Source organism: Peromyscus maniculatus, chromosome 11 (genome assembly GCF_049852395.1).
Source record: "Peromyscus maniculatus bairdii isolate BWxNUB_F1_BW_parent chromosome 11, HU_Pman_BW_mat_3.1, whole genome shotgun sequence".
In the NCBI taxonomy this organism is placed as follows: Eukaryota; Metazoa; Chordata; class Mammalia; order Rodentia; family Cricetidae; genus Peromyscus; species Peromyscus maniculatus.
Window position 1 is genome coordinate 71,056,556 of NC_134862.1, and position 26,989 is coordinate 71,083,544.

At 40.7% G+C, this 26,989-nt stretch overlaps 1 protein-coding gene and 1 long non-coding RNA gene across 3 annotated transcripts in view; one reads left to right on the plus strand and one right to left on the minus strand.

Moving 5' to 3' along the window:
- Positions 1–9,331, plus strand: part of LOC143267817 (uncharacterized) — a 28,834-nt gene extending 19,503 nt beyond the window's left edge. For both annotated transcript variants that reach the window (XR_013043363.1, XR_013043364.1), the window contains one exon: positions 8,284–9,331. This is a non-coding gene — a long non-coding RNA (uncharacterized LOC143267817). The remainder of the gene's footprint in view (positions 1–8,283) is intronic.
- The window catches only part of C11H1orf105 (chromosome 11 C1orf105 homolog), a 46,880-nt gene continuing 24,863 nt past the window's right edge, over positions 4,973–26,989 (minus strand). The window contains exons 4-7 of the mRNA XM_076547831.1: positions 25,449–25,523; positions 15,998–16,065; positions 8,264–8,328; positions 4,973–5,318 (exon numbers count right to left, since the gene is read on the minus strand). Of these exons, the coding sequence (XP_076403946.1) occupies positions 5,173–5,318; positions 8,264–8,328; positions 15,998–16,065; positions 25,449–25,523 (354 nt within the window). The 3' untranslated portion in view covers positions 4,973–5,172. The remainder of the gene's footprint in view (positions 5,319–8,263; positions 8,329–15,997; positions 16,066–25,448; positions 25,524–26,989) is intronic.

Consider the following 26,989-nt stretch of genomic DNA (forward strand, 5'->3'; position numbering starts at 1 on the left):
TAACATCTTGTGAAACACTCTTGTTTAGTAGTAAGAAAAAAGAGTACAGTTGATACAGAGAGAAAAGAATTATAAAATGCTGCATAAGCATGAAACATTTGTTATTGGGTGCCAGAACTTGACTTTTAGTGGCAAAACTTCATGAGGGCCAGAGATAAAATGTATTCTTTGAACCGGACACTTGCCTGAACCTGATAGGACTCAAGGTTTATGTCCAGCTGAGTGTTAGCAAGACAATTATGCAGATAGTTTATTGGGTTTCCAATGTCAAAGCTAGATTAGCTCCTTGGCGCCTTCAAACATGTCTTTTGTTTCCTCCTGTTCTGTTTTTGAGTCAGTGAAACACTGAAGTGGTTCACAATCCAAAGAGAAAGGAAGGGTAGAGTTTGCAGAATCCTCTCTGCTGACTTCTGCCCTCTAGCCACTCAGTTTGACTTTCTGGAGCTAACCAAGGCTACCACAATCTCTTTCTAGATGTTATGCATTTTGTACTTTTTTTTTTGGTATTTTTCGAGACAGGGTTTCTCTGTGTAGTTTTTGGTGCCTGTCCTGGATCTCGCTCTGCAGCCCAGGCTGGCCTCGAACTCACAGAGATCTGCCTGCCTCTGCCTCCTGAGTGCTGGGATTAAAGGCATGCGCCACTACCACCAGGGCATTTTGTACTCTTTATGCATTTTTTCTTGAGGTAAGAATCTAGGAAATAAGGTTCCCTAACATCTCCCCCCCCCCCAGGTTGGAATCCCCACTGGATGGTCCTTACCGCTGAACTAATAATCCAGTGTAATTTCCCTGAAATAGCGGATGCCTGCCTGTGCCTCCCTTGGCTTTTCTGCACTTTGCTGGTCAGGTGACTAAAGACCTTGCCAAAGACTTCACAGAGAACAAGTGACGACACCGTGTGATTGCGCAGACGGTAGGAAGGCTGGAGATACGGAGAGTGTTACTGTTGAAACTGCTGGGGTTCCTTTGTAATTCACGTTCCATGATTTCGTGTGTGCGTGCATGTGTGTGTGTGTGTGTGTGTGTGTGTGTGTGTGTGTGTGTGTTTCTCCAAATGAAATGATAACTTCTTCAAAGACACAATCCCAACACCGAACCAAGTCTACGTTCAAAGTCCCAAATTTATGGATCTTAATTTGTGGTTTTACAGATTAGTTAGTAAATCTTGGGATGGACTTGCCTTTATTTTAAATACACCTCAAGTATGCTGGGTAGCACCTGCAGGGATACAGTACAGCATGAGATGTTGTTGACCTTTTTAGGTTTTTACACATTTTTTAAAAATAGAACAGAGTTACAATTACATGTATGAGAAAACTGTTTAATGAAGTGCTGAATTGAGTCGGTTTTAAGTAGAACATAATTGAAGACATGATTGTCTAGTTTTCTCTAGGGGTTAGGCTATCCTTTTTCATTGCCTTCCTCCTCTCCATACTCAAGATTGCACCCATGGCCTCCTGGGTGATAGTCAAGCACCAAATATTTAATGGCATCTTGGTTATTTCTCCCTCGCCAGCCTGGGTCTCCCTGACTAGGCTGGGCTGACTGGTCAGCAATCCCCAGGGATCTGCCTGTCCCCACCTTCCCAGCACCAGAATTACAGATGCATGCTGCCACACCTGGGTTTTTTAAGTGGCTTCCTAGGCTTCAACTCCAATCTTTTCAAGGTGAGCACTTTACTGTCTTCCCAAGCCCTTTATCTAGACTCTTACTATTTTCATTTTTAGGCTAATTTATAGGCAGTAATCCATCCCATTGTTCTTCCTTTGTTGGGGAATACCACTCTCATCCCTCTAACACCCCTCCACCTGATCAACTGCACCTGAGTGAGACCTGAACAGGGCACTCTGGAGACGACCTGGAATTATGCACGTGTAAGACAATGAACATGAGCTGCGCCATGTCTAAGACCACTAGGCCGGGAAGTCAGCAAGTTGCTAACACTTTCAGTCAACCTCCCTGCCCCCATTTCTCCTTCTCTCCCTCCCCACCTGATAGTCGTGACCCTGATGAGAGAAAATAGCTGTAGAAGCCTGTCAGACGTCCCAGAGTTCAAATTGGGACCAGGTGTGACCATGGTCTTGCATTATATAAAATGAAACACAATCAAAACTATAACACGGATTTTTTTTTCCCCAAATACAGCATTTCTTTTCCATTTCTAAGGTAAAGGAATTTTACAGATTGATGGTTTTTAAATTCCCTCTTGGAGTAAGGGAAGGTAAGAGAGGAGGAATGTGTATGACTAACATCTGTAGACTTTAACTCAATTAAGGTTTTTAAAAGCAAAATCAGGCTTTTGCACTGAAATAAAAACATCTGCCCAGCATTATCCATTTTTCAAAAATTAATTTGAACTACATATGACTTTGACCTAGGAATAACATTATACACGAGGACATTGCTTGGCCCATTCATGATAGATTTTTGGATGACACTTAAGAACATTTGGGAGGTAAAATAATAACAAGCTCAGGTTGTTATCCTGCCTCCAAGAGCCCAGTTCAGAGAAAACTGAGCCAAGAGGGACACTGTCAACCATTTTCCTCCTACAACATAATGGAAGCCAAGTATGGTGTAGGTGAGATACCTATTTTAAATAAGTTTACTATTGGTATAGAACATCATGCAGGATATGTGCAGATCTCTTTGCAAATTTGGACTAAAATGGTAGCAGTGGGTTAGTCATGCATGAAGATATGTTAGAGGAAGACATCCATTACTCTCTAGAATTTGATTACAGGAACAAAGTAATAAGGAAACTCTTCTTGGTTAGCTATTTAACAAAGCTACTGAGGTCATCACTAGTGTGCTGAAGCCATAAGAGGTCAGGTTTGGGCCTGAGATTCTGGGAAATTTCATACTAAACCAAAATGTAAATCAGCTAACACTCACATTCAAATCGAAACATGACAGTGCAGTAGGGACCAGACTTCTGTTCTCACTGAGACACTATTTGAGAAAAATTACTAAGTTCATAGGTAGTAAAGGGAAGCTGATGCTAAAAGTTATCAATGTTGAAAACGTAGTACCACCTTCTCTCTAGATCATCTGCCAAGGAACCATATTACTCTGAGCATGAGTTAAATCACCATGCCATCCCTTTTCATGGAGGTCTTGAGATTCAAGGTATGTATCACTCAGCCTTAAACTCTTAAAGTGTGGACTTGAACCCCTTGGCCTTTGAAGCCCTTTGGGGCTATCAGGTCTATAATTATTTCACAGCACATACTTTTTTATTCTTCTTACTCAAACATGGTAGAATTTTTCTCAAGACTAAATGATATGTGATAATTTAACCATTCTGATACCTAGTGAAACTTTTAAAAATTATTCTATTTTAATTTCTAATATGATAAATATCAATAAATAAAACCCCCTTTTAAAAATTCATTAGGGTTCTTAATTGGTGAAGAGTATAAAATATTTCTAAGACCTAATAGTGTTAGAAACATAGAGAGAGGGAGAAAGAAGAAGAAAATACTGTGGAGAAAGCAAAAGAGAGGGAGAAAAGAAAGAACTGGGGAGAGGAAGAGAGAACACAACAGGGTCCCCTTAGCCCACTCAAGGCATGCCCCCAAATGACATAACTTCTTTCTTGGCTCCATTTCTTAAAGACGCTGTAACCTCCTGGGAGTCATATGCTGGTGGCCAAGCCTTCATTCAATATGTGACCATTATGGGGAGCATTTAAGTTCTAAACTATAGCACCCACAGTCAACATACTGGCCAGGGCCAAGATGCTCTTCTTAATGTGGTTTTGGAGTGCTCTAGTTGAGGCCATCTTTATGAGATTTCAGAAGCATTTTATCTCCTGAGCTACATAATATCCAGATTACCTCCAAAGCTCCAAATAATGGTACATGAGGGAAGTATTTCTCCTAATTCACGAGTGCAGGCACCCCAAGTTCTTTTACTGAAGTATGCATCAACAACAAACAATAACCAAAGAAAGTTTTGCTGTGCTTGTTAAATTGTCTGGAATGATATTAGAATTCATGGATACTATTTTTGAAGTTCTTGAACTCCAAAAGCAGTGAAAACAAGAATCATAGCCTGGGGTTGGGGATTTAGCTCAGTGGTAGTGTGCTTGCCTAGCAAGCACAAGGCACTGGGTTTGTTCCTCAGCTCCGAATTAAAAAAAAAAAAAAAAAAAAAAAAAAAAAAAAAAAAAAAAGACAACGAAGCAGGTTTTGTTGTTTTTGTTTGCTTTGTTTTTGTTTTCTTTGTTTTTGTTGAGTTCAATTTGGACACTGGCTCATTTATCTGAGATCTCATAATTCCATTCTTCAAAATCAGTTGGCACAGGTTGAGTCTCACAGATTGGTCTAGCATCCACTTAGTCATGGGGTGGGCTTCCACTAGGCAGTTGCTTCCTAAGAAACAGAATGGCTTTTTTTATACAAAGCCTCTTGGAACTCGGCTTGGAACATATATGACCATGGACATAATATCGGCAAGCTTGTGATTATCTTTTGTATTCCACAAACTGTGTACATACAGACCAGCACAGATCTGGAAGCATGCATTTTCATATAAAAATAACCTCATTATAAAATACAAGCGAAGACTGGCTGAACACTTGATCAATTTGCAAGGCAATAAAAGAGGTGACACAAGAAGGCCGGGGGTTGGGGTGGGGTGGGGGGTGGGGGGGTGGGGGAGGGGGGGATAGTCCCTGTGACTGAACACTGCAACAATAATCACATGTTGTTTTCCAGTTATTACATCAGTGTCCCGTTATCCACGAAATTAACTGACAGAAAAAAGGGAGATGTTTTCTCCCTTTTCTCTTTGATTCTTAATCAGATAAGGTTACAGAGGGCTCTAGGCGCCATCCCTGGTCCTCTTGCCTGAAGGAGTGGGCTAAATGACATTCATGGGAAACCCATGACTTTTAAGGAGAGGATTGTCATTTATTATAACAAGCATTAAAATCTTCAGCGAAATAACACAAGGCACACTTATCATGTTCTGTGTTAATCAATAAATCTTTATATTTATGTAAATTAAACCATTTTATCTTTAGGAGAAAGTGGTAGGAGCTAGACTAGCAGCATGTAGGAGGGAAAAAAATGAATCATCTTTCAGGATGGGAAGGCACCAGTATCAGAACAGTTTGGAGGGGTGGCCTTTGTCCCTGACACTTGGGGGGTAATTAGCTCTGACCACTCACTGCTTCACTGTCTTGCTCTTTAGTTTCTTTCTGGGAAGGGAGAGGTGCTGAGTCTCCAGAGGAGTTGTGTAGGCACCTGACAGCAGCCTGTGGAAGACAGCGGTCCTGGGGCCCATAATGGGCAGTCTGTAGCGAATGCTCTCTAGAAGACAGTGCAAGAACAGAAAGTAAAGACTTGGACTCTGTTCTTACAAAAACACAACATAACCAACGGCCGCCAGAGACTCCTCCAGCCTTAGCAAATAATCAAAATTCACATAAGAATTTCTTTTAATAGAACCATCTCATGCCAACAACATTTAAACTTTTCTAAATCAGATCGAAGATGCCAAGTGAAATTTAGAAATAACATCCAAGAGTTAGGAGTATTGCCAGTTAAATTTAAATTGGATTTAAAGTATATCTGGATTTGTACTATTAACTCAAGGGAAAAAAAGGGCTCAATTCTCAGGAGACTGTTCCAGGACACATGTGTCCGGAGTCCTGTTCTTTGAAAAAATAAATAGCCATGATCTCACAAAAAGGCTACAGTAGGAAAAGGATTTAGTATTTTAAAAGGAACTTCAGCTTGTGAATAGCCCTAAAAATCCTTACCATACTGACCTCTTCTTCAAATGTGATTTGATTTTTTAAAAATGTTTACATTTATCTTTCCCAGAATACACATTGCTTAAAGGAGATAAATCATGTGTGCAACAACACTTCCCCATTGGAACTAACTGAATGAATGAGGGAGTTGAAGCTCTGAATTTTCTGAAACAAGTCTGCTTGGTCAAGCCAAATGGGAGCTAACTCAGTTACAGGCTTGAAAGTCTAGAATGCAGTGCAGCCTTATCATTGCAATTAAGAAGCAACAATATTTTGGGTTGACAGACACAAGCAGGTTGAGGGCCAGGTTCTAGCTCCCCTTAGTCTTGACTTAGTACGCTTTGTATTCTGTCCCACTTCTCTGCCAGATGCTAAACACATGTGAGGTGGGCCATATACCACCATGGCTCATCAGGAATAAGAGCCTGTACTTCTCGGGGGAATTGAGACAAAGATAAATGAATCCAATGTAACCTCCATTTTGGATCCCGATAATAAGGTTTGGCTGAATTGAGGAACATGTTAGAAATCACTGTTTCAGCCTAGAAAATGAATCAGATAACTGTGGGCAGTGAAGACCCTGGGATTCTGTATTCATAGTATGTTTGCATGGGGCTGGCAGCCTAAGCAGTAAGTAGCAAGTAGTGAAGTACTGATGTGGCTAAGCTGAATGAGCCATCAGGCTGCGTCTGCCAGCAGCTGTGGCTTGGTCCAGCATAAAGGTTGCTTATATTGTATGAAACAAAACGCTGCTCCAGCTTCTAAAGTGGGAACACAGACACCACACCCACAGAGAAAGACCAGAATCTGGGAAGAGGCATTATTGGTCCTAGGCTACACTTTCCCCCATGCTTGGAGGACACCCACAGCAACAAAGCCTAGCTCAAAGAGGTCACAGCTGGCATCACATAGAGGTCTACCAGTGCTCAGCCCCCTAACCAGTTTTGTACTCACTTTCCCTACAGCTCCATCTCCAAAATTGTTGTCTTAGATTAGACTTCTCTGTGCAAGTAAATACCATGCTGATCCCATGTACCCTCAGCTAGCTTTTATGTTGCTAACTGAAGCATTCCTGGGTTTACAAATTGGTTTTGCAAAATAATCTTGCTGAGGGAAGGAGATTATAATTAATCGTGTGTGTGTGTGTGTGTGTGTGTGTGTGTGTGTGTGTGTGTGTGTGTATGCATGCATGCACATGTACATATATGTGTTTTTGGTTCATTCCTTTGCAAGACAAATTTGATAAAAAAAAAAAATCCAGGTCCAAGAGAAATTCAAAATAAGTATGTCACTAGCACAGATGATGCTGAGACTGGTTGGGTGTGCTTATCTCCCAGGGTTCTTTCTCTTGGTGTGGGGAGTATAACTGACCAGAGGACATTGGTGGGGAACTTTCATTGTGTGGCTGCTCTTAAGCTCAGGTCTTCATTGCTCACTTTTGCCTAATCAAAATCATGAATTAGGTCAACAGTTTTGGTATATGAGAAGAAATTCATGGGAACCGGGCCGCCCCCTTTCACTGCAGTGGAGTTGGATTCGCAAACCTTCCATTGTTTTGTGGGATCTCTGGTCTTTCCTTTGGCATCTGCCCAAGATATCCCTTCTGTACTCAACTTTCCTTTCTAGGGGGCTTCTCAGTTCAGTTCCATTTATGAATTCCTGCAACTTTTTATGATAAAATATCAACTTTTGATTTCTGTAACCATAACTTCATTTCTTTTACTGTATAATTCAAATGAAACAAAAGCTTCGGGTAGTCTCAGCCATTTGGGATCCATAGGATAGGGAAAAGAGTCACTAAAGCTTAGGCCACCCTAAATCTTTAAATCATGTCACCCCAAAGAAAGGCTTAGTTGTATATTTGTAAGTCCATTGCCACCCATCTCTAAGGGGTGAGACATAAATCAGTGTTGCAGCCTGGGACACACTACTGCCTTTGTGTGTGTGGTTTATAAGTAGTAATAGAACTCAGAACAGCATTGGGCAGCTTCTGGAGGAAGGTAGGTGTTTTAGGACTGTTACGGATAAAGATGTGTGGCTTTCGAGTGAGACCATTTCAGGAGTGTTGTGATGCCCTGTCTTCCCACTTTGATCTGAATCACCAGGACTGCCCAGAAAAGCCTTTCACTTAGTGTGTGTCCCATTTCTCTGGAAAGTTCTTTAGCAAGTGGCTTATTAGTCAGAATTATGTGACCTAAAGAGACCTTGGAGAAAACATGACATGAAAACATGTGAGACCCTTGGAGGGGATAGAGTGAGCTGGAGTTAAAAGGAGGAGGAGGAGGAAGAGGAGGAGGAGGAGGAGGAGGAGGAGGAAGAGGAGGCAGCTGTGAAACAATCCCAGCACATCAAAAGATTATACACAAAAGAAAAAAGGGACAGAGCATAGAATTTGCTCAGAAAATGTAGACACTATCATAGAAACTTAAGTTTTCCATTCTCTGGCCCCAAGTAGAGTATGTATTATACCAGAAGTGCTTATTTTAAAAGAAAACAAACCTGTTGGAATGTCATTGCAGGGGTGATCAAACTGCTGGATATCGGGATGGTGAAGGAGCATCTCTCTGATTGGAAGAATCAAGAAAACACATTAGTCATTTGGCTAGACCTTAGTGAAAAGGAACTGAAGGGACTCTAGCTAGTCTGGACCTGGCAAACATGGCTCTGGCAGGCCCTGACCTTCTCCTGCATTCTCTCCGCCTTGCTAAAAAACCATTAGATTTCATCCCTGAAGCTAGCCACCAAGGTCTGTTCCCTTACTTGCTCACTTCCTCCTCCTGGGGCTGACTACCAAGGTCCAGCTATCAAAGAATTGAAGTCCAGCTTAAAAGCCCCTTTTGGCTACCCTAATTAAAAAGTCCAGTCAAAACAAACCAACTCATCATAACACGAGGTTTCCACCTTTCCTTTATAAACTGCAATTTTTCTATGTGCCACGTTTATTTCTGCCCTATCGAGAGGCAGTCCTTTGTCCTTCTCAGACAAATGCCCCTGCCCCTCTCCCTGCCCCCTTCCCCTTCTCCCTAGCCCTCTGTCTCCTGTCTTCGTTTCTTAGTCCCTGCTCTTTGTCCCTCGGGGGCAAATCAATCTTCCTTGTGATGAGAACTTGGTCTTGGGACTCCCTTCTGGAGTGTGTCTCTACCTACAGAACAGAGGCGTTTTCCACTGCAGCATCTGCTTACCTGCCCTCAGGCCCCTTTGCAGCAGGGGGTAAGAATTCATTGTCCAAACCCCACAATTCTCTAGTGCTTTTCCTTGGTAGCATCTTAGTGGGTTCTGACAAAACCTTCATTTTAAAAATATTTTATTCTATAAGAACATGTAGAATCTAAAACTAGTAGGGATTAAGGAAATATTTCTCCAATTTCCTTAAAAAGTAAAAAATTTTCCAAGTCAGTCATTTGCCCCTGAAAAACAAAACTGAGAAAATGTTTTGGTTGGAGACTGTGACTTCTCCATTTCTCCTGGTAGCCAAGGTTGTGGGGGTGACTCCCCACCCCCACTCCAAATATGTTCAATCCTAAGACATTCTAGATTGGTCTAAACTGCTTAATTCCTTAAGACTTACAAACTAGGGCTGGGAAAAGGTTTTCCAAGCAAATGGACCTAAGAAACAAGCTGGTGTAGCTATCCTAATATCTAATAAAATAGACTTCAAACTAAAATCAATCAAAAGAGACCAGGATGGACATTACATATTCATCACAGGAAAAATCCACCAAGATGAAGTCTCGATTCTAAACATTTATGCTCCAAATACAAAAGCACCCACATTCATAAAAGAAACACTACTAAAGTTTAAAACGCACATCAAACCCCACACATTAGTAGTGGGAGACTTTAACACACCACTCTCACCAAAAGATAGATCTACCAGACTGAAACTTAACAAAGAAATAAAGGACCTAACAGATGTTATGACTCAAATGGACCTAACAGATATCTACAGAATATTCCATCCTAACACAAAAGAATATACCTTCTTCTCAGCACCCCATGGAACCTTCTCAAAAATTGACCACATGCTTGGACACAAAACAAATCTCAACAGATACAAAAAAATTGGAATAACCTCCTGTATCTTATCAGACCACCATGCCTTAAAGTTAGAACTCAATAACAACAAAAATTATAGAAAACCCACAAACTCATGGAAACTGAATAATACCCACCTGAAACATCAATGGGTCAAGGAAGAAATAAAGACAGAAATTAAAGAGTTCCTAGAATTCAATGAAAATGAAAGTACAACATACCCAAACTTATGGGACACTATGAAAGCAGTGCTAAGAGGAAAATTCATAGCTCTAAATGCACACATAAAGAAGATGGAGCAATCCCATACCAATGAATTAACAGCACAACTGAAAGCTCTAGAACAAAAAGAAACAAACTCACCCAGGAGAAATAGACGCCAGGAAATAATCAAATTGAGGGCTGAAATCAACGAAATAGAAAACAAGAGAACAATACAAAAAATCAATGAAACAAAGAGTTGGTTCTTTGAAAAAATCAACAAGATAGACAAACCACTAGCCAAATTAATCAAAAAGCAAAGAGAGAACACCCAAATTCACAAAATCAGAAATGAAAAGGGAGACATAACAACAGACAATGAGGAAATCCAGAGAATCATCAGATCATACTTCAAAAACCTGTACTCCACAAAAATGGAAAACCAGGAAGAAATGGACAATTTTCTGGATAAATACCAAATACCAAAATTAAATCAAGACCAGATAAACCATTTAAATAGACCAATAACCCCTAAAGAAATAGAAACAGTCATCAAAAGTCTCCCAACTAAAAAAAGCCCAGGACCAGATGGTTTCAGTGCAGAATTCTACCAGACTTTCAAAGAACTAATACCAATCCTCTTCAAAGTGTTCCACACAATAGAAACAGAAGGAACACTACCAAACTCTTTTTATGAGGCTACAATTACCCTGATACCCAAACCACACAAAGATGCAACAAAGAAAGAGAACTACAGACCAATCTCCCTCATGAACATTGATGCAAAAATACTCAACAAAATATTGGCAAACCGAATCCAAGAATACATCAAAACAATCATCCATCACGACCAAGTAGGATTCATCCCAGGGATGCAAGGATGGTTCAACATACGGAAATCAGTCAATGTAATACACCATATAAACAAACTGAAAGAAAAAAACCACATGATCATCTCCCTAGATGCTGAAAAAGCCTTTGACAAAATCCAACACCCCTTCATGATAAAAGTCTTAGAAAGAATAGGAATACAAGGAACATTTCTAAACATAATAAAAGCAATTTATAGCAAGCCAACAGCAAACATCAAATTAAATGGAGAGAAACTCAAAGCGATACCACTAAATTCAGGAACAAGACAAGGCTGTCCACTCTCCCCATATTTATTCAATATAGTACTAGAAGTTCTAGCTAGAGCAATAAGACAACAAAAGGAGATCAAAGGGATACAAATTGGCAAGGAAGAAGTCAAACTTTCACTATTTGCAGATGATATGATAGTATACATAAGTGACCCCAAAAACTCTACCAGGGAACTTCTACAGCTGATAAACTCCTTCAGTAAAGTGGCAGGATACAAGATCAACTCAAAAAAATCAGTAGCCCTCCTATACACAAATGATAAAAGGGCTGAGAAAGAAGTCAGAGAAACATCACCCTTTACAATAGCCACAAATAATATAAAATACCTTGGGATAACACTAACTAAACAAGTGAAAGACCTTTTTGATAAGAACTTTAAATCTCTAAAGAAAGAAATTGAAGAAGATATCAGAAAATGGAAGGATCTCCCATGCTCATGGATAGGCAGGATTAACATAGTAAAAATGGCAATCTTACCAAAAGCAATCTACAGATTCAATGCAATCCCCATCAAAATCCCAACACAATTCTTCACAGACTTGGAAAGAAAAATACTCAACTTTATATGGAAAAACAAAAGACCCAGGATAGCTAAAAGAATCCTATACGATAAAGCAACCCTTGGAGGCATCACCATCCCGGACCTCAAACTCTACTATAGAGCTATAGTAATAAAAACAGCTTGGTACTGGTATAAAAACCGACATACGGACCAATGGAATCGAATTGAAGACCCTGACATTAATCCATGCACATATGAACACCTGGTTTTTGACAAAGGAGCCAAAACTATACAATGGAACAAAGAAAGTATCTTCAACAAATGGTGCTGGCATAACTGGATGTCAATATGTAAAAGATTACAAATAGATCCATATCTGTCACCATGCACAAAACTCAAGTCCAAGTGGATCAAAGACCTAAACATAAATCCAGTTACACTAAACTTAATAGAAAAGAAGATAGGAAGCACTCTTGAACGCATTGGCACTGGAGACCATTTCCTAAATAAAACACCGACAGCACAAACCCTGAGCACAACCATTAATAAATGGGACCTCTCAAAACTGAGAAGCTTTTGCAGGGCAAAAGACACAGTCAATAAGACAAAAAGACAGCCAACAGATTGGGAAAAGATCTTCACCAACCCCACATCTGACAGAGGATTGATCTCCACAATATATAAAGAACTCAAGAAACTAGACATCAAAGCACTGAACAGTCCAATTAAAAAATGGGCTAAAGAGCTAAACAGAGAATTCACAAAACAAGAACTACAAATGGCTGAAAGACATTTAAAGAAATGCTCAACATCCTTAATCATCAGAGAAATGCAAATCAAAACGACTCTGAGATACCACCTTACACCTGTTAGAATGGCTAAGATCAAAAACACCAATGACAACCAATGTTGGAGAGGATGTGGAGCAAAGGGAACACTCCTCCACTGTTGGTGGGAATGTAAACTTGTACAACCACTGTGGAAATCAGTATGGCGGTTTCTCAGAAAATTAGGAATCGAACTACCTCAAGACCCAGCCATCCCACTCTTGGGCATATACCCAAAGAATGCTGATACATACCATAAAGATACATGCTCAGCTATGTTCATAGCAGCACTATTTGTAATAGCCAGAACCTGGAAACAACCTAGATGCCCATCAACGGAAGAATGGATGAAAAAAATGTGGTACATATACACAATGGAGTACTACTCAGCAGAGAAAAACAATGAAAGCATGAAATTTGCAGGCAAATGGATGGAACTAGAAAAAATCATCCTGAGTGAGGTAACCCAAACCCAGAAAGACAGTTATGGTATGTACTCACTCATTGGTGGATTCTAGATATAAAATGAACAATCAGACCACAACCCATAGAACCATAGAGGCTATATATATAGCATGGAGGTCCCTAGGATGACTGTGGCATATAATCAATTTCAGTTTTACTCAATTATTGAAAAAAAAAATAGCCAAATGGAGGGTGGGCTGGGGGTAAGGGGAGGGTGTGGGAGGGGGGAGAATAGGGGAACCCATGGCTGATATGTAGAACTGAATGGTATTGTAAAATAAAAAATATATATCACAAAAAAAAAAAAAAAAAAAAAAAAGACTTACAAACTGGTAACACTTGATGGGCTTGTCAGCAGTGATTCTCAATCTGTGGGTCATGACCCCTTAAGAGACAGCGTATCAGATAACCCTGCATATTAGATATTTTCATTACGATTCATAACAGTAGCAAAATTACAGTCATGAAGTAGCAACGAAATAATTTTATGGTTGGGGATTACCCCAACATGAGGAACTATAGTAAAGGGTTGAAGCTTTAGGAAGGTTGAGAACCACTGATAGGCTAGCTACACATTTTAATGCGCCTACTTTTACAAAGATCTTCTGTGGTTGTTCTGTTACCAAAATATATGGCCGGTCTAGACAGTTTCTTTAATTTACTTGTCACTGGAGGGCTCATAGAGATGGAGAAAAAGGAAGGCAAAACCCATCTATGTCCACGCTGTGCAAACAGGAGGTAGTATTTTCAGGAATGAATAGTTAACAATCTGTCTGTTCTACAATTCAGCAAATAATTATGTGTGCCCCATCCTTTCTTCCTCTCTCCTTCATTCCTTACATTCCTAAAACATTAACTCTTGCAGTGGCTATAGCTAAAATCACTTGAGAAGAGGCAGGGCTGGAGAGAGGGCTTGGTGGTTAGGAGATTTGGATCTTCCAGAAGACCTGAGTTCAATCCCCTGTATTTACACTGGGCAGCTCAGAACCACCGGTAACTTCAGCTCCATGGCATCTGATGCCTTTCTGGCCTCCACAGGTGCACCCCACGCCCACCCCATGACATACACACATACACAAAAACCAAGATAAAATACATTTTTAAAAGGGGAGAGGAAATTGTTTTGGTGAGGTTCCACTAGCCCTGTGTGTGGAGAGACTTGCAAAGGGTGAAGATTTTATACACAGCAAACAGAGCCAAACACATATTGTACAGTCACTCTCTGTAAGTATCAAACCGAAGTGGTAGGCTTTCTTTCATCATTATGTTGAAAATGAAACCAAAAACAAAGGTTTGAGAGTATTTTAAGATCATTCAATTCTTGGCCATAGTTTAAAGGAATAAGAACCGCTTGCCTAAAATAAAACGATTTAATGATTTTTGGATTAAGTGCTTTACTTAAAGTACAAAACATTCTAAATCAGGGCAACAGGTTTCAAAGTCTCTCTCATAGAAGAGTTAACTTTTGCTCAGAAACCCTTGATTGAAAGAGTTTCCTATTTACAGTTTGCAAAGAGTATTTATTAGAATTACTTTTATCATGGTAAAAAAAAAAAGTATGAGCAAATGTTATTAGTGTTGGAACTTGGACTGCCCGGACACATGTTCCCTCTGTGACCTTTGTGTACCTGAGCCAGCACTGGTACATGATTTCAGTGCACCTGACTTGTGTCATAGTCTGGAACAAAAGGCCATAATGTCAGAAAGGCAATGAGAACATTTGCTTCTGAGCCACATGACAGAAAAACTTGCTAGTTTCTTCCACCTTTCTCTTTATATAAGGGGAAGAATTAAATGTTGCCTTAGCATCATATATCATTATTCTGTAAAGGTGATGCTGTGCTCACACTCTACCATCTATTGCAAGGCATTCAGAACACTGATGCCTTAGCCAGAGTGAGTCCATGTTTGTTGTTGTTGCTTGTTTTAGTTAATGCACCAAACAATGAGTATCATTATGAAGTTTCATACATGTATGCTGTGGGACGGTCTATATGTCAAATTGCTCTGATTGGTCAATAAATAAAACACTGATTGGCCAGTGGCCATGCAGGAAGTAGGTGGGGCAAGGAGAGAGGAGAATTCTGGGAAGCGGAAGGCTGAAGAGGAGAGACACTGCCAGCTGCCGCCATGACCAGCAGCATGTGAAGTCGCCGGTAAGCCACCAGCCACGTGGCAAGGTATAGATTTATGGAAATGGATTAATTTAAGCTATAAGAACAATTAGCAAGAAGCCTGCCATGGCCATACAGTTTGTAAGCAATATAAGTCTCTGTATTTACTTGGTTGGGTCTGAGCGGCTGTGGGACTGGCGGGTGACAAAGATTTGTCCTGACTGTGGGCAAGGCAGGAAAACTCTAGCTACACATGTATAGCATCATATTTGGGCTTGGAGGTTTTTTTTAAATTGAGGTTTTCATAATGGGAACATTATATTTGTACACAGCCCCCCATCCCCCCAACTCCTTTCATGTTCTCCCAAGAGTTTTACAAAATAAAGAAGTAAATTCTTCACTGTTGATAGTCAAATACAAGAAAAAAGTTTAAAGACCCAATTAATCAGAATTTAACTAGATTTTCATTTTTGTTGTATTTGTTGCATCCTGTTGTATTTCTTTCAGCAAACAACAAAATAGAATGGATAAGTAGAATTTAAGTTGGTAAAAGGTGACAGAGGATGTCTTGAACTTAGGACAAATTTTGTGTCATCTCCCATATTTTGTGAATTAGATATATGTCATCTATTCAAGAATTGTTACCTGCCAAGGGGCAATGAAGACATTTCCTACCCCACTCCTCATACTGTTTTTTTTTTTGTTTTTTTTTTTTTAAATATATTGGTAGAAAGGACGGTTGTGCTTACAGTAACTTAAATAATCATTCAGGTAAAGAAGTAAAATAATTTAATTTAGTCTGATTCCTTGGGTCCAACAGAAGATAAAACCACTATGAAGTTCATTCCCAGGGTATTCTGTTTACTGTCCTTTCAGTCCCAATCCTGTGTCCCAAACAGACAGGACCAGAACTTAAGTCAGATCCCAGCTTACATCTTTGGCTCACCTGTGATCCAAAGAATTCTGGAAGGATGGTTTCTGATGGTCTGGGATTATGAAATTTTTTGGCTGTACCTGAGGGAAAAAGGCCTGATTCAGTACGTTGGCTGTAAGTACACTCTGGTCTAAACAATGGGCCTTAGAAACCCTGAGGTGTGTCTAATACGTTCATGCATCCTTTTGCATTTCCCATTCCTACTCTAAGGGCAGTCATCACGGTCTTCCACACACTACTGGCTCCTGGGGTTTCTCTTCCTCATGGTTTAAGGCCTTTTCTCTCTGAACACTCAGAAGACCTTGCTGCACTCGCTTACTTGATGGTGTTTGCCTTTCCTGATAAACTTGCATCTTCATAAGGAGATGGACTACATCTCTACACTGCTGTGTTTGTTGCATTTCTAGCTCCTAAATTGCCTGTTTAAGACATTTCCAGAATTAGTGAGCAAATGATGTCAATTTGAAGCACATTTGAAAGTGTGTGCTTTTCACACAGGCTAGAATCAGCACAGAGTCACAGCTTCTCTAGTTAGGAAATGCCACGCTCTTGAGCTACCTTAGGTTTGATCCCAACTTACGTCATTTAATTAACACAGTGACATCAGGCTGTATAAGGAGATACTATTCTTTATGCCACTGAATAATATTCCATTATGCATGTACCACCTGTTCTCTATCCTTTCACTCCCTTATAGGTCTCAAGGATGGATACATATCTTAGCTACAGTGAACAATAAAGTAATCAGCATGCTTGTTCAAATGCCTCTTTGATATGCTAATATAATTCCCTTTGGCTATACAGTAGAAGAGGGATAGCTGGGTCACATGGTAGCTCTATTTTGAGTTTTTCGAGGAACCATAACACTATATTGTTCTCCATAGTGACTGATTCCCATTCTCACCAATATACAAACATTCCCTTTTCTTCACATTTTGCCAGTATTCATTATTTATGGACTACTTGGTAATAACTATTCTCATCAGAACAATATCTGCCTTCACTACTTCCTAGGGAAGTAGAGATTTCGCCCCCCCCCCATAATTTGCCCATTATTTGAATTTTTTCCCTCTTAGAAGTGACTGCCCATATCCTTTGTTCATTTTGTATTGGATTTTTTATTTAAATGTTAAGTTCCTCACATAAATGAGTAGTTTACAACTCACCCATTCTATAGGTATCTCTTCACTGTGTTTCTTTTGTTGTTCCGATTTTTAGTTTATATATAGTTATATAATCTTTTAAGCTTGTATAGTTACATAATCTCATGCATTTATGTTTGTTTTCTGTTCTTTGGGTGTCTTATACTCTCTTTCTAGTAGGTCTTTAATCTATTTTCTGTTTGTAAGATAAGAGGGGCCACTTTTTTCTCTTCTCCTTGTGAGGACCTGGATTCCTGAGCACTGCTAATAAAGAGGCTGTCTTTTCTCCCAGCACATACTTTTGGCTCCTTTGTTGAGAACCCAATGGCTGCAAAATCATGGGGCACTCGGTGCTGTTCACTAGTCTATGCGCCTGCTTTTGTTTCAACATTTTGCTATTCTGGTTACCATAGCTTTGTTGTATAATTTGAAGTCAGACAGCTTTTTTTTTTTTTTTTTGCCCTAAATAATTTGACTATTTAGAGTGCTTTCAGACTTCATATGAATTTTAGATTTTTTTCTAGTTTTGTTTAGAATGCCATTGGCAATTTGGTGAAGATTGTATTGAATATGATGTTTGCTCTGTGTAGAATGGATATTTTAACAGTTTTAATTCTTATAATTAATGACCTCTTTAATTTCATTAATCTTTAGTTACACTAAAAAATTAAATTCTTTAATTTTCATTGTAGACATCTTTTTTTATTGTAGCTACTGTGAATAGAATTCCTTTGATGATTTCTTTTTCAATAATTTATTTTACTATTGCTAACAAAATACTGATTCTGTATGCTGATTTTGCATCCTGAACATTTCCTGACTGTATTAGTTCAAATGGGCTCTTGATGGTCTTTAACTGTCTCTCTCTCTTTACATATATGTAGGCATATACACATGCATATATTTTATAGGAGTATATCTGATACATATATATGTATTCCTATTACCTGCAAGCAGCAATAATTTAACTTCCTTCCCTCTTATCTGTATCCTTTTTATCTTTTTCTTATCCAGTTTGTTTGGCTAAAACCTCTAGTGCTGCATTAAGAGCAGCAAGAGTGTGTGCAAAGCTCTTCACTTCGGTATTTCGTTGTCAATTATTTTTGTATTGTGTTATAGTCTCTAATCCCCCCCCCCCCCCGTGTGTGTGTGTGTGTGTGTGTGTGTGTGTGTGTGTGTGTTTGAGATAGGGGTTCTCTGTGTAGCATTGGCTGTCCTGGAACTCACTCTGTAGACCAGAGATCCAAGAGTCTCTGCCTCTTGAATGCAGGGATTAAAGGTGGGTACCACCACCTCCTGCTGGGATCCTTTGCTGGGGTTAAAGACCTGGGCCACTATCACCTGTCTGCTGTTTCTATTAGTAATTTGGAGGTTGGTTTTCTCATTCCTTGAGATACATAATAGATTGTTTATTTGAAATCAGCTCCCCTCCTCATCTAAAAGTATAAGTGCTTATTGGTGTAAACTCCTCTCATACTATTGTTTCTGCTGTATCATACATATATAATGATATATATATATATATCATATATAGTCATATATACACAATCATACATATAATATATATGCAATCATATGTATCATATATATACAGTCATATATATGATCTTTAAAAAAATCTACAGATTGGACATATAACAATTTGTAATTTTATTGTGTCATGAATTTAAATCCCAAGTCACTCAGTGAGTAGGCCAAGGGAACACCTGCACCCAGGTTTTTGTAATTGCCATCTCACTACCGTAGGTATGATCATCTCCAGTGGAAGGGTGCTGAGTGAGTGTGTACTCTCCTAAGGAAGCCAGCACGGATTATGGTTGAAAAGATTTACTCATGTTATTTTATAAAATTGTTCTGATTATTTGTGGGAGCCCCCAGAGGCTTCCTAGTGAGAAATTACTCAGGATCAGAGACTTTGAGCTTGCTTTACCCAGCAGGGCTGCATAAGGAGATGATTTGGCCACAAGTGAGGCTACCAGGTTTTTTGAAGGGTCCACACTTGGCTGTATGGTGTGCTTTGATCTTGCAAGGGGGAGGTCTTTTGCGTCTCTCCTTGACAGTATAAAAAGCCCTTTTCAAAAAAGGACAAGGCTGTTGGGTATTGATCCAGGCCCTCCTGAAGCTATCCCATGTTTCTGTCTTTCTTCTCATCTTCTAGGTCTATCTTAATTGCTCTCTCCTCCACCTAAGAACCATTCAGGTGGGAGCAGACCCCCACAATTATTTTGACTGTCTTTTAAAAAGTTTAAAAACGTATTATTGCTGTATATGGGTCTGCGCATGTGTCACAGCATGCCTGTGGATGGCAGGGGACAACTTTGTGGAGTCAGTTCACTCCTTCCCCTTTATGTGGGTTCTGGGAATCGAACTCAGGGTGCCAGACTTATGCTGCAGGCACCTTTAACCTTGGAGACATCTCATCACCTTGCAATGTCCTTTGTTCTAGTCTGCCTTTTTTACTGTTCAGAGTGACAAGTTTGATTCTTTATTTCTCTTTTGGGTATTTGCTTTCCCAAGTTATTGTACACTTTCGTATGTTTTTATGATTGTGGCTGCCTTTCTCTTCCTCTGGGCATAGGATGCCCTTAAGCATCGTTTGTAATCCCAGTCTGATGGCAATGAATTCCTTACTTCTTGCTGTTCTTGAAGTCTTTATTTCTGAAGGATAGCTTTGCTGAGTATATTTTCTTTTGTTGACTGTTCTTCAGAACTTAGTATATGTCTTTCCATTTCCTCCTGGCTGACAGTGTCCTGCTAAGAAATTTGATACCAGTGTAGTGTACTTTCCCTTAAATATCACTCAGTGCCTTTCTCTTGAAATTTTTAGAAGTGTTTGTCAAATATAGTTGGCATATGACATACCACGGTGAAGGTCCTTTCTAGTAATGTGTGTCAGACTTGTGGCCCTTCTCCTGTACCTGGATGGCCACATTCCCCAAGACTGGGGGGTTTTCAGAGATTGTTTTACTGAATAGGTTTTCTGTGTCTCTTTCCCTTTTCTTATCTTCTAGATACTCAAAAGTGTGGATATTTGTTCAGTTAATAATGTCCCAAAGGTTTTAGTTTTCATATTTCTTTTTTCCTCCACTTTTTCTACCTTATTTCCTTCTGTCTCCTCATCTTTTTTTGTCTTTATTGGCTGGGATATTTTATGTTACTTTATTAAATACATTCATTTTCTGTGTATGTGTGTTTTGCCTTTATGTATGTCTGTGTACCACATGCATCCCTGATGCCCGATGAAACAAGAAGGCATTAGTGTACCACATGCATCCCTGATGCCTGATGAGACAAGAAGGCATTAGATCTCCTGATACTGGAGTTATAGACTGTTGTGAGCCACCATGTGGGTGCTGAGAATTGAACCCAGGTCCTCTGCAAGAGCAGCCAGAGCTCTTAAACACTGAGCCATCGCTCCATGGCTGGGATATTTTTACAGATCTGTTTTTAAGTTTAGAAATTATTCTACTACTTAAGTAGTAGAATAATTTTAGTCCAGTTTAAGGTTTTGACTACTTTAAAAAAAACTCATCTCATTGAGCTCTTCTTTTCCACAGATCATCTTAGGTTTGTTTGTTTGGTTGGTTAGTTTTTCAAGACAGGGTTTCTCCGTGTAGTTTTGGTAGCTGTCCTGGATCTTACTCTGTAGACCAGGCTGGCCTTGAACTCACAGAGATCCACCTGGCTCTGCCTCCCAAGTGCTGGGACTAAAGGTGTGTGCTACCACTGCCTGGCCTCCTCTTTGTTTTTTAAAAAATATCTCTGCTGAATTTTATGCTCACATCATTCATTATTTTCCCAATTTCATTCAACTCTCTGTATCCTCTTGACATCATTGAGATTTTTTTTTACAGCCACTCTCTTAGGTTCTTCAGCAGGCATTTCATCAGCTTAGTTATTTATCTATTGCTAGGGTATTACTATGTTCTTTTGGAAGCACCCATTACCTTGTTTTATGAATATTCATTGTGATTCTATGTCAAAATTTGAGCATCTGGTGGTTTGGTTATCTCTACTGCTTTTATAAGGCAACTTTCATACTAAGGGGCCTTCTCTAGAACAGCAGCTCTCAACCACCATAATGCTGTGACCCTTTGACACAGTTCCTCATGTTGTGGTGAGCCCCAACCATAACGTGATTTCCTTGTTTCTTCATAACTGTAATTTTGCTGCTGTTGTAACAGTATGTTTAACTGTCATGCGAATAGCTGATATGCAGCCCTCAGAGGGGTCGTGATCCCTGTGTTGAGAAGTGCTGCTCTAGAAGCTGTGTCAGGCATGCCAGGTTGGCTTTGGTTCTGGCTAGGAACTACGTGTAGTCCCCCTATACATTCTTTGACTGTAATCAAAAGCTTTGAGTGCAATGTGTACTATAGCGGGGGTTCAAGAGAACTGTGGTTGGGGACACTGAGTAGGTGTGGTATACACAACAGTTGGGGTGGCATGTCTCCCTGTGTGGTCTTAAAAACTATGGAAGTGGTAACAACAAGGATGTGGTAGCTTTGTCAGGAACTGCTAGAGTAAGCTCTGCTCCCTTCCAGGGCCTCTGACATTCACTGGTAATAGGGATCATGCAGTAGCCGGCCCAAGTCTTGTTGGTGGCATGGGCCCATAAGCAATTGGGCATGGGGAAGGAGGTGGTAGGTAACAACTCTATCTATTCTTGGCCCTAGTGCGGTAGGGTCTACAAGCAGCTGGCCATAAAGAAGGCAATAGCAGGCAAGTGGTGGTGGTGGTGCACGCCTTTAGTCCCAGCACTCAAGAGGCAGAGCCAGGCGGATCTCTGTGAGTTCGAGGCCAGCCTGGTCTACAGAGTGAGTTCCAGGACAGGCACGAAAACTACACAGAGAAACCCTGTCTTGAAAAAAAACTAAAAAAAGAAAAAAGAAAAAGAAAGGAAGGAAAGGAAGGAAGGAAGGAAGGAAGGAAGGAAGGAAGGAAGGAAGAAAGAAAGAAAGAAAGAAAGAAAGAAAGAAAGAAAGAAAGAAAGAAAGAAAGAAAGAAAGAAAGAAAGAAAGAAAGAAAAAGAAATAGCAGAGTGTCCTAGAATCTTCTTTGTCCAGTGATGGCTGGGGCCCATACCCAGTTATATACACAGAGATACAGTGACAAGGGACCTCAGCACTAAGCCTGTTCTCAGTCCCAGACTGAATGGAGGCATGGGCCTATTGGCAGCCACTTGGGATTCAGCAGAAACAAAGGACTACAGCATATTGCCTGCCTCCATGGGCTGCCAATGCCTTAGGTCTCAGGGGCTAGGACTTTGGTCGTCTCAGTTTTTGAGAGTGGCACCCTTGTCTCCCTCCATGGTAAAACATCCATCTCTTTTAGTGCAGGGTCTTATATGGGCTTGGCACTGTTGTCACATCGGAATCAAGTTGGTTGTGAGTTCAGGTCCTTGTGGGGGTGGCAGAATGCCTGTGAACTCATCAGAATCGTTCTAATCCCTTGAGTGTGATGAAGTTGGATCGCTAGCTCCTTTTTCGGGACGGCACCTAGGTATAGCAACTTAGTAACTTGGGCTTGACAGGGAGATGTTTCTTCTCAAAAGTAAAGTGATTATGGAGACTTGGGATTGTTCCCCTGACTGGTCTCCAAGCTTGGATCACTGTGAAGCTTTCTAATGATCAGGATTATTAGGGTTTGTATTGATAGATCAATTGATTTATATCTTTTTTGTTTACATTTTTGTTTACATACATATGTATACACACACATACACACATATATATGAAACAATTGGCTTATCAAGAATCACAAGGATTTTCTGATATATTGTGAGAATTGTTTTTCACTATGTTATGAGGGAAAGGCACCCTCTCATTATTTTGCATATTTATATCCAATTGTCCCAGTGCTTTTTACTGAGATGAATTTATTTTCTGATTTAATTTTGATAGCATCCTTGTAAAAAAAAAAAAGTCAGTTGTTCTGAAATGCAAGGACTTAATTCTGAAACCTCAGTTTCATTCCAGTGTTCTACACGTTTATTCCTGTGTCAATGCCACATCGTCCTGACTGCAGCCTCGTAGTGAGTTTTCAAATTAGGCTGTGTGATCCACAAACTTTGTTCTTCTATTTCAAGACTGGTTTGGCTATTTTGCATCTCTTTCATTTTTACATAAAATTTTAGTTTCTGCTTGTCAGTTTCTGCAAAGAGGCCATCTGGGTTTTAAGTGGCAGTGTGCCACATCTATAGATACATTTGAGGAGAATCACCATCTTCATATTAAATGTTCCAATCCAGGAAGATGAGCTGCTTTCCACTTATAGGTCTTCCTTAATTACTTTCCATGCTTTAAAAAACTTTTAGTGTGCTGATCTAATCCTCCTTTCTTTAGTGTATTTTACTCTCCTCTTGATACTGTTATAAATGAGAATCTTTTCTTAATTTTATTTTGGAATTGTTATTCGTGTATAGAAATAATTTAAAATTTGCATATTGATTTTGAGTTCAGAAACTTTATTATACTAATTTATTAGCTGTCATAGGTATGTATGTGTGTATGAATGTGTGTTTGTATGTGTGTCTTGGGGTGTTCTCTATATAAAATCACATCATCTTTAAATAGAAATGGAAAAAGAAATTTTTTCTTTCTAATGTATGGCTCTTATTTGGCAACTGTGACAGGTCATTGCAGTTTTTCTTATTGCCCCAGCAATAAGTACATTACAGTCCTGACTAGGAAGGGTGAGTGTAGACATCGAGTCATGTCCGGTCTTAGGGAAATAATCTAGTTTTTGGTCCTTAAGCATGATGTTATGTGCGGTTTTGTGGTGGACACCTTTCACTAGGCTGATAAAGTTCTCTTCCACCCTGGGGGCCTTTACATCCCTCCCTGCTATCTCACTGAATGAGCTGTTGAGGAAGGATGTGTGACAGAGAAACTCCAGCCGCACAGCAGTCCCTTCCCTTGGAGGACACTGTGCAGTGTGAGGCTAGCATTTCAGGCTTGCCTTCTCTCTTTCTGTACTTTCTCAGCCAGTTCTGACGGCTGTGGGAAGTGTTCCTAGGCACCGTTGTGTTGGAAGACTCCAGCAGTGGTAGCCAACAGTGAAGCAATGGGCCCATGGGTCTATTCCTGTCCGGCCCGTGCTAGGGCAAAGGTCAGGGAAGAGGTCTTGAGAACAGGAACTTCTGAAGTCCCCAGTGCGCCAGCTGGCCATGGCCAGCTTAGCCCTGAGGTCAGGGCATTCTAACTGTGATTCCAGGAACAAAAGCAGGGGAAATCCCCGTCTAGGCCACGGTCAATGCTCATGTTGCACACTGGTCCCTGGCATGTGGAAAACCAACAGATGGCTACACTGAAGGCAGCAGCGATTGCCACCAGCTCCACCACACACAAATTCACTCGACTCACCTTTGCTTATCCCTCAGCTCAGACTTCCTCATCCAGTCGGTCCCTGTACCCTCTCATCCTTTAACCCTTTGTCTTATTATAACCTTAGCCCTGGCATTTTAAGTCCAAGGAGAATTAGTGGATATCAGGCTTGAAGTGGTCCTTTATCACCTGCACTTACCAGTTAGCTAAATCACCCTTAAACCAAGTCAGATCCCTACTCTAATCCTACTAGGCCCGCTACCCCACTCCTAATCCTTAAATTAACCTACGTCCTAATTCTGACCTGGGATCTCCCCTAAAACAGGCCTCTTTTCTGTAGCAGCTCCAACATGTGGCAGCACTGGGTACTTTTCCCTTCCAGATCTCCTGAGAGTCTTCTTTTCCCATAACACTCCTTCTTTCCACTAATTTCCATTACAAAATACAGTTATCCAGGCCAAGGGACGCCTCTGGCTGGCTGAAGCTACTACAGAACCTCTCCCTAGCTCTCTTCTGAGGCTCAGACTGAATTAATGATAAACTCCAAAGTAAACAGCTCATTTCAGAATTGTAATGTTGGAGAAGACTTGTGTGTGTGCCTGAGTATATGTGTGTGTGTGTGTGTGTGTGTGTGTGTGTGTGTGTGTGTGTGTGTGTGGATTGTGGAGATGTCATGGTGAGAGAAGAAGCTCCATATCTCCTGAAATCTCTAAGCATGTAGCTAATGGCAAGCCCCAGAGTGGCTGTTGGGCAACAGCCCATTATTTCAGCTATTTCTCCGCGTTCTTCATCTCTGGTCCACCTACCCTGGTTCACTTTGAGCTCCCTGGAATGGAGAAAGTTGGTTATGTCATATCAGTGGATGCTGCTCTCAGGACCCACAGGCTCCTTTGTGAGCTCTGAAAAGGGCCCCGTCACGATTTCTTTTTCTGCGCTCCAGTGGAGGAGGAAGGGGAGTTCTGTACCTGGGAACTTCCTGTCTGTGGCCCCTTTGCCTACCGTTTTCATTTCTCGACATGCGGAGCACAGCTGCTTGTTCCTGGGAGACAGGTTTTCATGCTTGTTCTTTCTGGCCTACGGGGAAGGAGACAGAGATGGGGGAGGAGAGGGTAAGATAGATACCAAGGGCAGGAAGGAGGTTAAAAACAGGGAGAGAGGGAAACTTCCTTCCATAAAAAGGAAATGGTTATTCATATTTCAGCACTTTGGAGTGGCTGCTGAATCTGGGATTTGCTGCAGTTTGTAGATTCATGCAGGGCTTAAGCAAGAGGGAGTGACCACAGACAAGGTGGTGGCCTTGGGGCTGCTATATGCAGTGACAGAAATGTAAGAACAGCCAGCACAGGAGACTGGGGAAAAATACAGTAGGATCTCTGCCTTTTAGCCTGTGCACACGTGGCAGAGAGCTGTATTTCCCTACAGGCAGCACATTCCCCCCATTTTTGAAACAAGTTCCATCAAATGGCCTGAGAACTTCTGAGTCAATGAAGACTTTCCTGTAAGTCTTTCAGCAGGCCCTTCTGTGCATCATGCATTAAGTCACAGCTGAACTAGAGCTCATATACATCGTGAGCCCCCTCCTTTGGGGAAGAAAGGCTGTGCCAACCAGGGCAAAGGAACAGCCAGGAAAAGGAGGGTGGGGTACCCTTCTATTCACTGTAAAGACCACTGTCTTTCTGACTTCATCTCCACTAAATGGGAGAAAGCCTCAGGGTATTTGTACCCAGAGCAGGGGGCTCTAACACACATCTCTGGCAGAGGTTTCCTTAGGAGGCAGGTGAGAACTCGAATCTAAAATTACATTTCGAGATTCTATCTCGTACCTTTTGATGCACACTGACATCAGAGTAATGTGATACACCCACAGAAAGTATAGGACATAGGCAGGAAGGACGCCACAGGGATAAGCAGACAATGACTGTCAACTTAAGCTTTCTCCTTCCAGTTGACCCATGTATGCCCTGACTCATTGCTGTTGTCCTGGGAGGTGTGGGAGACAGGAGAGGATGAACACGTCTACCCAGCACGATGAGTGTGCACCGAAGGTGAGACCTTTGCCACATTGATCTGCAAGTAGTTTCATTCTGAAAGATACATGGCGTTTGGAGTTTGAAGACTGAATCCCTACTGACAAATATTTAAAAGTATGCTTCGTTTTTATAGGACATGAGAAAGAATCAACGCAGTATTCATGTTATGGGTTGGCATGTGAAAGCATGAGTGTAAATGGGTAGGTTCAATAATTTAAGACCCAGTATTTATTGTGAGGCCACCATATATGGGGTGGTGCCCTACGGGAACATGAATAAGCCAAAGCTCTCAGGAAGATATGAAGATGATACAAATTCACTATTCGTTAGGTACACTCAGGTAGACAAGGCACAGCTCCTCATGTCAAGCTGCTCACCATCCAGCAATCTGAATCCCACGAGCACGACTGTTGCATTAGCTACCTTTCTCTGGGCTGGGACAAAACACCCAACAGAGTGAAGACGGAAAAGCATTACTCCAGCTTACAATGTCAGGGATTTCAGTCCATC